Below are 11,450 nucleotides of genomic sequence, written 5' to 3' on the forward strand. Positions count from 1 at the left end.
TTTTGACTTTTTTTTTTTTTTTATAGTAGCCTTGAAAGTAATACAAACCCGTTACAACAGACCCATTACTAAAACATACAGATGATGCTTCTGTAGCAGCTCCCGTGATTGCACCAGTCATTTATTGTACATAAACTGGTAAAGCTGTAAACTTTTGTGTTGGCAAGCATCCTGTTTAATGCCGGTCATTGAACAAATATACACATGCTGTTTTCATACTCACCAGGGCAATCTTTAAAAATCATTGGGTCTAGCTGCTGGCTGCTGTTGTATTTTTCCAAAAACCTAGAGATGCCAGCTATATATTCCTCATATGTCTTTGGGTCATTCGGTGAAAAGGTCACTTCCGTTTTTAAAGCTTTGGGTAGCTGTGAAAGTCCTGGAATTGAAAAAGATATATTTTTAAGTCAATTATATTCCGATCGTAAAACAAGATATGTGAAACAAAGCAAACAAGTAGAGGCTTGACCCTCTTCACACCTCATTGTCACTAAAAATGGTGGTCAACCTTAGTAATAGTAGTAAGGATTAGGGGGAAGAGCTTTCCAGAGTCTGGTTGGTAAAATATTTGAACTCACTGGCGTCTCAGAGCTCCTGGTGTCTCTGGATGAAATTTAAAAAACTAGCAAGCTCTTATTTACAACTATTAGGGCCTGTTCACATGAGATCAGGTCCTGATCAGGTGCTGATCAGCAGACGTGGAGCTGCTGATGCAGTGCGTTTTTGATGCATTTTCGGTCCGGATGCTGACAGTTAATTTTTTGTCAACGTTGATGACATCATAATAAGTGGAGCAAGAATAAAAAAAATTCTTTTTTTTCACCCTTAGCTGCATTGCGTTTCCGTTCCGTTTTCGTTGCGTTTCGTGCGCGTTCGTGCCTTTTACGCCAAGCTCCATTGGGCGGTGTTTATTGGCAGATTCAATAGGAACTTCTGGGGCTTTGTAGGGGAACTGTAAGGGCAGAAGTGCTCACAATGAAGTGCTGCAACACATTTTTATTAATGGGAGGCCATGGGTCTACTTTATCTCAACCATAGATTTACTTTAAAGTTGGACTCCAGGCAGACATAAAAGACACAAACTAATGAAACTATGTATTCATCAAAAAGTAGTCAATGTATTTTATAAATGCAACTAAAGCAAGTTCCTGAATTGTTCCTTGTAATTACCAGTACATCTTCATTCTGACTGGTATATGCTCGCAAGAAACAAGCAGATAGAGATCACCACATCAGTTTTCTGCTGCTTCTTCCCTATCGAATCCAGTAGGCCGGGGGATGGGAAGATGACACCACTGAATTCCTCAACTGTAACAGGAAATTGTGTCAACCTCCTGGCTGCGTGAATCTCAGGGCTGGATGGAGAGAAATACAAATCCTTTGGCAGGGAAAAAAGTTCCTATATATATCACAAAGCCAGGACACGGGTAATGACTCGCGGTCCGGCTTCCCGATTGGCCAGGAAGCCGGCTCCATTCTGTTTGGATGGCTTGAGGCTGATTGGCCAGGAAGCCGGCTTCCCCACCAATCAGGCAGGCGGTGATGACCCGCCTCCCTGATTGGCCAGGAACCGGGCTGGGAAGCTGGCTTCCTGGCCAATCAGGAAGGCGGGCCACGGGTAATGACCCGCCTCCCTGATTGGCAGGAAGCCGGCTTCCCAGCCAATCAGCATGGGCCGGCAAAACAGCTTGGAGCCAGCTTCCTGGGCCAATCAGTAAGCCGGGCAGCAGGCCATCACCGGTATCGGTACACGATATGCGCGAGTACCGAAAGATAAATATCGGTACTCACACTCGATACCAATAAACCGGTATGGGTGCATTAGTATTTGTGAGGATTCAAAATCGAAGAGAATCTCTACTGGTGCAGAATCTGCATAATCTTAAACACCACCTAGCTTTTCAGGTTTGGTCCCGTCTATGACACAAACATCTCCAGAGCAAAACTCCAGCATGGCAGGAGCTGATCACAGTTTATAGTAGGAGAGAAAAGCCATCTTTTAGGAAGTTCTTCAAATGTGTACAGTCAGACCTAGATATATCTTCTTTATTCAGCATGGCCAAGAGCAGACGGCCATAACCAGAGTAATCTAGTGGTCTGTGTTCAGTTATCTAAAATCATATTGAGTGTTACTGGAAATTACACATCAGCATAGTTCTTTGCTGCTTAAGCCTATATCTGGCCATACACTGGTAGATCTTCAAAAATCCCATCAGAGCATTCCATAAAGCCATCAGAGACTTGATGAATTTTGTTTGTCATTTTTTTTTTTTAGGTTAACATTCAATTTTGGAACGTATGGCGTTTCCAAAACGAAAAACCACATTCACTGTTAGAATTCTGAACGTTTCACTGCTGTCCAAATCGATCATCGGTCAGAACCCCATTAACTACTAGAAAATCAAACAAACATTTTCCAATAGAATTTGACTGGTGTATGGGCAGATTAAACGGGTAAAGGACACAATAAGGCCTCCATAATATGTAAATAGCACAGATGTACCATAACTAGTCTGGCAAGACACAATTCCCCAATGTTAACCTTCAGTCAGGGGCTAGATGTGACTGAACACTAATGCCCTCTGCAGTAATATCAATTCATCTAATTTATCAAAAGCAACCAATCAGATTTAACGTCAGCTTTTCATGGGAGAAATATGGGATCGGCCACTGCTGACCTACTCCAAAAAATGCTAGTTGCTTGGCTATTATCCTGACCCACTGGCACTAGGGTTTGTTCATATATAGCGTTATTCACAAAAGGGTGAAGAGTTTGGAGAAGGCAGGAGAAGTGAACAATCTAGGACAGAATAGCTGGTTTGGAAAAATTCTCTAATTCAGGTCCTTTTCCAGTTCAGCTATGTTGTCCTGGATTGTTCACTTCTCCTGCCTTCTCTAGACTCTTCACCCTTTTCTGAATAGCCCTGAAAATTTCCGGTGAGGTGTGCTGACCTCTATAGATTAAGTCAGATTCAACGCAAGGGCACATCATTATTATTATTATACAGGATTTATATAGCGCCAACAGTTTGCACAGCGCTTTACAATATAAGGAAGACATTACAGTTACAATACAAATCAAGACAAGATGGTAAGGAGGGCCCTGCCCCTGAGGGCTTACATATAAATAAATGGTTTTCTATGTGCCTTGTTCACACCAGAACCCTATGTTGAGGAGCGTTGCGTAAAAATGCAGTTGGTGTCAGTGACGTGGAGCAAGTAAAAAGACCAGGAAATGCAGCGGTCCTTGTTCTGGCTCATGGACTCAGGGGCATTTGGCTGCAATGGAATGTAGAGAAGGCTTGTGGCACTCCTTACCGGATATCCCAGCTGTCCTCAATGCTAAGCCTGATGAAGGGACTCTGCACGTCCCCGAAATCGCTTGTTTAAACTTGACATGGTTCTAAACAAATGAACATTTGGCGATTCTCGAAAGGATTTTTGGTGTGCTGGTGACATTCCTTATATGATTTGGCTGCGATGATCAGCATTGATCAACAGAAGGCCCCATAGACTACAATTGTTTTCTATGTGCCCTGTTCACACCATACATGTTCATTAGTGTAAGGCAGCATGTCTGCATCTGTATACAGCGTAATGCACATAGAAAAGTGTCAACACAACCACAGGCCTTGTTCAGGAAGCTGTGCAATGGGAATATATTAAAAGACTTGGGGCATAAAGCCTGCATATAGAAACTGATGGATTTTTCTCTGTGGGCAAGCCTTTGTTAAACCCCTCTGTATGTATTTTACCACTGGGCTGGAGTTCCAATTTAATCTAAACTTAAAGAAGAGCTCAAGGTATGGAACACGTTAACCCATGCAGCCCCAGTGCAGGGGTTAACTGCTCATTTTTCTCTAGGGGCTGTAAAAAAAGAAGATACACTCATGTGATCCTTGTTCCTGCGGTGGCAAACGCTCACCTCTCGGCTCCACTCAGGCCGTGGTAGATTCCACGGCGTCCTCACGTCTGATACAAGTAAATAGACCTGCATTACAAGTGGTGATGTCAGCGGGACTTAGACCATTGGAGCCCCTAGAGAAAAACAAGCACTTAGCTCTTACAGTGCAGGAGTAGCCCCACTGCAAGGGTTAACTGTTTACATTCCAGGAGTTCCCTTTTAAAATGATTAAATCAGAACTCCAGGAAAACATTTTATTAACCCTTGCAGTGGGGCTACCCCTGCACTGCAAGGGTTAAGAGCGGGTTTGTTATATTTGCCCGAAGCTCCAAGCCGACCAGCTGTCACAGCGCTCCCTCCAGCCTGTCTCCTCCTCCTCCCCAGCATTGGAATCTTCCCCAGTGTCCTCACGTCTATACACTGCGTATAGACGTGATGATTTATAGGACATTGGACCGTGGCAGCGGAGGGGGAGAGACACTGGAAGGACCGGTCAAAGAAAATGTCAGGTAAGGATCAGGTAAGTATAACTTTTTTTTCTTACCTAGACACAAACGAGTACTTAACCCTTGCAGTGCCGGGATAGTCCCACTGCAAGGGTTCATAAAAAGAAATTCCTGGGGTTCTTCTTTACAGGCCCTTTAAAGGACTAATAAATATATATTTGTGTGTTAGAAATAGCACAATGATTAAAGCAACAGAAGTAAACTACAGCCGCCCGGTTTTTGTTTGCATTTGAAGCTTTACATCAGTGCTTATATCTGTGTCCATCCCCGAGTATTCCAAAGCACACTATACCGCTTTACCAGCGCACATTTGACGAGAGTTGCAGGATTTTATTTAGCTAAAGGCTAAAAAAAACAAAAACAAAGAAAAACGTTGGCGGTGAATAATTAGCCGAGCTTGTGAGTCAAGGTCATATCTGCAGAGGGGAAGTTAGCAGTGATCACTCCTCCCCATGTAATCCATTCGTCAGCACAGCGAGCACATGGAGGAAAGAAAACCCACACACAAAGCAGAATTGTACTTCCCTTTTTGGGTATGGAGGCCTCACATTCTGCACTTCAGATAAGACTGGTAACCGCTCACAGGGTATATACGGACACGTGTCGCTGTGCTGTTAACTGTGAAAGTCCTGAAGATCCTCGCCAGTAAAATGTGCTAACAAGACATTCCGAGGTTTAGAATGTAAATATTTCCTCGGCCTGTATGAAGCATGAGCAATACTGTGCAGTAGTGATCGGGTTTAGGGAGATTCGAGTTTCAGATACATTTTAGAGACTGCACTTTTTCTTTTTATTGATATGATAATTGTGTAAAAATACAGCGTAGAAACCGGCATGTTCGGGATGACAAAAAGTAATAGCCCTGGGGTGGACAAATGTATATGGAATTCAGGAGACAGTCTGTCCTATCCAGGAGCCAGCAGGACTTTTTAGGAGCCAGCGTCATCAACAACAGGGGAAGCCTTTAAAAGTTAGTCGCCAGCTGTCATTTTTAAGGGGCATTGGCGACCTGGCTCCTGCCAGCCCTGCAATAGCCCATATTGGTTGTACTTATATTACTCTAGAAAACTGAAATCGATAGACTGCTGACGTTTTGCGCGGTTACGGTCCATTTGTACGCAATATGCTATTGTTTTAACTTCTTGCATTTCTAGTGTTACTTCATTATCCCTGGTGGGAGTTAGATCCAGGACCTCAGCACTGTCACAGAGGTACTGACCTCTCAGTCACCATTACTCATAAGAGGGAAAGGCCACATGTGACTGTGTGACATCCAGCCTGCAGAGGAGAGGCAGGTCAGTGCTATGAATGTAATACAGCCAGCTGAATAATTTAGTATTTGTGTATGTCATGTTACCAGATACTGTCCTTCCACAATACCCAGACATCACTGACTATGGTGTGCGTTATGGCCACATTTTTGCTCAACGTTTTAACGCTCCGTTTCTGGCATCTGGGTAGTATTTGGATGACAAATGATCGCCAACGGACAACTGAAAATCTGCGGTGTCTGCTTTGCAGCAATGAAATGTATGTGACTGTTAATGTCTGACATATCTTCTACTACAACAGGGGTAGGCACTCCGGCTGTGGTGACACTACCAATCCCGTCATGCCTATAGCTGTCAGGCTTGCAGTGGCACATGGGACTTGTTGCTGGAGTGCCAAGGTTGCCTACCCCTGTACATTACAGGCCTCTTCAAATGCTAGCTGCCTGTTGCCTAGGGCTTCAATACTTTTAGTCCTTCTAAATCACTGACACAGAACAATCATGCAACAAGTGATGGCCAAATACCTGATCTTTAATTCTGGGTCAGCAACTTGGAATGTAATGACAGCCAGTCAACTAGAATTTTCAGAAGGAAAATTCAGCAATGGTAATTTTAGTACAATGGTAGAAATGTTCTTTGTAATATACAGTATATTATTATTATTAGTATATCTATTTATATCTATAGACATACATATATACACACATATCTATATATATATAGATATATATATATATATATACACACACACACACACTATATATAATACCACGATTACCCGTCACTCTTTGGCCTGGAGACCCAAAAGGCAGTAAGAGAAACTCCCCCCAAAGTCATTTGAATTCTCATTTTAGTTGTCACCTGGACATTTGTCCCCAGTGGATGATTTAACCTCAGCTCTTACTCTGGTGACAACGCTAACATTTTGGATTTCGCCTCACTTGCGGTCCCAGTGACAATGGTCAGCAGTACAAATAGAGAGGACGACTCTCCCCAGCAGATACACAAGGCAGCAAATGAAAACAAAAAATGACAGAGGGTCTTCAAATACACTTTGAGAAGCGATAACTCCTGCAGAAGTAGGGAACCTGGGCACTCCAGCTGCGCTGGACTGCAAATCCCATCATGCATCTGCCTCTGGCAGCCAGAATCTTGTAATGCCTCGTGGGACTTGTAGTTCCACAACAACTAGTGTGCTGAGGTTGACTACCCCCGCTTTACTCTGTATAGACATACATATATACACACATATCTATATATATATAGATATATATATATATATATACACACACACACACACTATATATAATACCACGATTACCCGTCACTCTTTGGCCTGGAGACCCAAAAGGCAGTAAGAGAAACTCCCCCCAAAGTCATTTGAATTCTCATTTTAGTTGTCACCTGGACATTTGTCCCCAGTGGATGATTTAACCTCAGCTCTTACTCTGGTGACAACGCTAACATTTTGGATTTCGCCTCACTTGCGGTCCCAGTGACAATGGTCAGCAGTACAAATAGAGAGGACGACTCTCCCCAGCAGATACACAAGGCAGCAAATGAAAACAAAAAATGACAGAGGGTCTTCAAATACACTTTGAGAAGCGATAACTCCTGCAGAAGTAGGGAACCTGGGCACTCCAGCTGCGCTGGACTGCAAATCCCATCATGCATCTGCCTCTGGCAGCCAGAATCTTGTAATGCCTCGTGGGACTTGTAGTTCCACAACAACTAGTGTGCTGAGGTTGACTACCCCCGCTTTACTCTGTGCAGGGACTGTCTTCTTTAAAAATACATGAAAGGGCTTGTTAATTGCTGGAAACATTAGCAGCAAAACGGAGCGGTATGTGGAGATTGCTGTAACTTAATACCTCTACCTAACCCCATTGGTCATTATCAGCAATTACTGTTTTACAGGAGAAGAAGATAACATTTCAGCATCATTTGATCAGCTACTATGACCAATCTAAAATCCAGTAATGAGAAAAGCTATACCTGTTTATATATGACAAATGAGAAAGAGGAATCAGCTGATGTGGTTGTATAGAGGAGTGACACCCACATGCAAATTTAATTCAAACCCAAAACAATAATATTCATAATAATAATAATAGAGCAATGAATTGAACTGTTGTCATAACATGTTGTCATGCCGGCATAACGTACATAAGTGTCACCCCGGTCAGTAGACCTTAACAATGGCCTGCTGTTCTGTGCTGAGAGCATGCTCACTGGTGCCCTCCCAGCACTATGACAGAGCTCTCACTGACCGCTTCCTCTCACTGTTTACAATTGAGAGCCAGTGGGATGGGTTCCTGATCATGTGACTGCAGTGACAGCCAATCGCATGATAGGTAAACCCAGTGTTAAAGTGTATTACCACTTTTGCCGCCAAATTGGAATAGCGTCTATTTCCTATTTGTTACATGTTCTCATTCACATAGCATCACTTTATATATAATTTAAAAAATGGCAGTGTACCTTTTTTTAGATGTTCATTCTGCTAACTCCTGGCCTGAAAAATCCTGCTTAGTTCTCACTGTCTGGGGGTTGTTTCCAATAATTAACCCGGTCTGTACTGTGCTAGCAGAGTTCATTCTAACTTGTAAACTAGATGAGCAGGACTGTCTGTCCTAACAAAGGGTTAAAGCCTTGAAGACAATGGGGGCAATGTATCAAAACTTGAGCAGTTGCCCATGGCAACCAATCAGCTTCTAATTTCACTTTGTATAGTAGGGCTATGAAAATGAAAGAGTGAAGCTGATTGGTTACTACGGGCAACTGCTCCATTTTTGATAAATCCCCCCCATTGCATGTTAATGACGGGGAATTCAAACTGTCCTCAGTCTTTCGATTAGGACAGTCAGAGCTTCATGTTACTGAAATTGAGAGAGGAGCTTACAAAGACCTGCTAATTAGAGATATCTAAAAGGTAAGAAATATTTTGTTTTAAATAATTTTTAGATATGATGTGAATGGGAACACATAACAAACATTTAGACCAGGGGTAGCCAAACTCCGGCCCTCCAGCTGTGGTGAAACTACAAATCCCATGAGGCATCTCTCTCCAGGAGTCATGTCTGTGAGAATCTCTCAATGCCTCATAGGATTTGTAGTTCCACCACAGCTAGAGGGCGGGAGTTTGGCTACCCCTGATATAGAGGGAGGGTCTCAATTGTGACTGCAAAAGTGGAAATATACATTAAGATCCCCCTTAAAGGGGCTGCCGGGAGTGAAAATTAAAACAAAGTGCTAACTATGGGTAATAGTTATAAAATAAATGTTATTAAGAAGCCGAGTCCCACACTTTCAGCAAATAAGACCGATTTCTTGATTTAGCTCGATTGTGCATGCAGCTCCGCTACGTGTCCAATTGGCCCTAGCTGGAAATCCTCTGGAGATCTCTCAGCTTCCAGTCTCTCATTTAGCTTGACCTTAGCGTCCAAGCTTATAATCAAACCATATCAGCTAATTGGTGGGAATGCCGTTATCTACAGCTTGCAGCGCACGGAATAGCTGCCAGCCACTGTGACTGCAGACAAAAATATACAATGATATCAGTTGCAGCGCCAGAACATCATGACATCTGCTCAGACATGAAATGAACTCAATGCCACTTCCACCAGGCTCAATTCACAAAGATAAGGATCTTTATTCCAGCCATGTGATAGCCATCTTCAAACCTCGCCGGGCTCATTTTCAAAATATGGATTTTGTTCCATTCGTTCCAAAATCCAATGTTACAATCAAACGACATTTTGAATGACATTCGTCATGAACGTAAACGTTCATACAAAAGTGGACAAGTGTATGGCTAGCTTTATCCTGGGGACTTGGTGAATTGAGCCTAGGGTCCCTTTAAATGGAACGGTAGGGTAAGGGTGAGGACAGTAAATATGTAACGTAGTGTTACCTGGTGGTGCAACGCGATCTTGATACTTTGGTTCATATTCACTGATGGTTAACAGAAGCACTTGAATGGTCCCAATGAATATACCAGCTAAGCACCCATAGAAGATCAGATAGAATAGGAGGATTTTAACTGCAAACAAAACAAGAACAAATACAAAAAGATATGAATACCTTTATATATCAGATAAGCCAGGTTAAGGTCAAAATAGCATTGTATTATATATAAACATATATACTGTATATAATTAACTATGTTAAACATAATAGCAAAGAACTCTATTTAATAACAACCTATAGTTAAAGCTGAACTTTGGGATAAGCAAATATTGTCTAAATACAAGAGACATGTGTTTTCATAATTGAACAGTGGATTTCTTCCAGTCTGTGCAGTAAACCAGTATAAATAACTTTGCTTCTGTAATAAAGACCGGTCCCTGCTGCTCTCTTTCCTTGTGCAGGGTGACTGGTCTTGTCTCCGCCCCCTCCTGTAGTTTTCTGCAGGCAGCCTGTAGTAGATGGACCTGCTGGGCCCCTCCCACAGCTCTGTACAGCAGTGAGGATGTCACTGCTACCTTTTATATTTGTGGTAATATGTGGGTTTGCAAAGACGTTTGGTAGATTTGTATCCTCTGTGGCTATTGAGGAATATATTTAAAATGTATGTTTTGTGCCCGGAGTTCAGCTTTAATGACCGAGGCTGCGTTATGAATGGTTATTAGGGGTATCTCCGCTCACTAATGACCTTTGAAATATGAAATGACTGTATAGTCTTGAAAGGAGATTATTTCACAGCAGTAAGTGTAGTAGATTACATGTTAGTCAGGACAATTTGGAGGAGAGAAGGCAATAGAAGGAGAGAAGTACAATCCGGCATTTCAAACATTTCCAAATTGAATGAGCAGGCGGAATCTGAGAAGTGTCTACAGAGCATTGGTAATTACAAAGCTCAGGAGTAGAACGACAAAGGCTTCGGCCCACTCTACTAGTTCTAGTGTCAGGCAGAGGCATGCTCACAGTTAAAGCTGGTATCCAGGCAGCATTGAGCAAGTGTCAATGACGTCAGGGAGATTTGGAAATTTTTTCCACAGCTCAGCCATAGGAGAGGAGAAAAGCACCATTGCTGCTAAGCAAACATGCCTCTGATCTCGGCCAGGCTTCAAAATGTCATTGTACTCTCACGCGGCCCGCGTTTTGCATATGGAAACACCGTGATCTGCACACCACATACATGTCATCGTACGGAATGCAAACACAAAATCCGTCTAAACACTTGGCTGATACTATTCACATGCTGTACATTAATACAGATGATGTTGTAGAGGATTAGAAGATTGTCTAGGCAGGCAACAAGGAACAGTTTCCCGTATAAGTGCACTAGAGCCACATCTGTTCAGCCTCAATTATAGTCAATTAACGCAGCCTAGGCCAGAGCACTCAGATGCTGCCTCAGCCACAAGAATATTCCGTATGGATTTATCAGTGGTAGCATGTAGGAAATACAAATTCACCTTACAATATGTAAAATAAGGTATGAATATGGAAAAGGTAAAAAGGGGAAGGTATGGATTCTGTACAAAACATGTTAAGGTAGTAGCAAAGTCACTATGTGGAGGAAATGGCTACAGGTAGATGGTAGAAATCAGCCCACACGACTGTACAATGCCAAAACTTTAAGATATGAAAATGAATATGGAAAAGGTAAAAAGGGGAAGGTATGGATTCTGTACAAAACATGTTAAGGTAGTAGCAAAGTCACTATGTGGAGGAAATGGCTACAGGTAGATGGTAGAAATCAGCCCACACGACTGTACAATGCCAAAACTGTAAGCTATGAAAAACGTGTGTGTGTGTGTGTGT

General features: G+C 42.5%; 1 protein-coding gene across 1 annotated transcript in view; it reads right to left on the reverse strand.

Annotated features, from left to right (window-relative positions):
* The window catches only part of ATP1B1 (ATPase Na+/K+ transporting subunit beta 1), a 26,320-nt gene that overhangs the window by 7,185 nt on the left and 7,685 nt on the right, over positions 1-11,450 (reverse strand). The window contains exons 2-3 of the mRNA XM_018557303.1: positions 9,595-9,723; positions 224-379 (exon numbers count right to left, since the gene is read on the reverse strand). Coding sequence (XP_018412805.1) covers positions 224-379; positions 9,595-9,723 — 285 coding nt within the window. The remainder of the gene's footprint in view (positions 1-223; positions 380-9,594; positions 9,724-11,450) is intronic.

This window comes from Nanorana parkeri, unplaced genomic scaffold, assembly GCF_000935625.1.
Source record: "Nanorana parkeri isolate BGI_ZX_2015 unplaced genomic scaffold, ASM93562v1 scaffold278, whole genome shotgun sequence".
In the NCBI taxonomy this organism is placed as follows: domain Eukaryota; kingdom Metazoa; phylum Chordata; class Amphibia; order Anura; family Dicroglossidae; genus Nanorana; species Nanorana parkeri.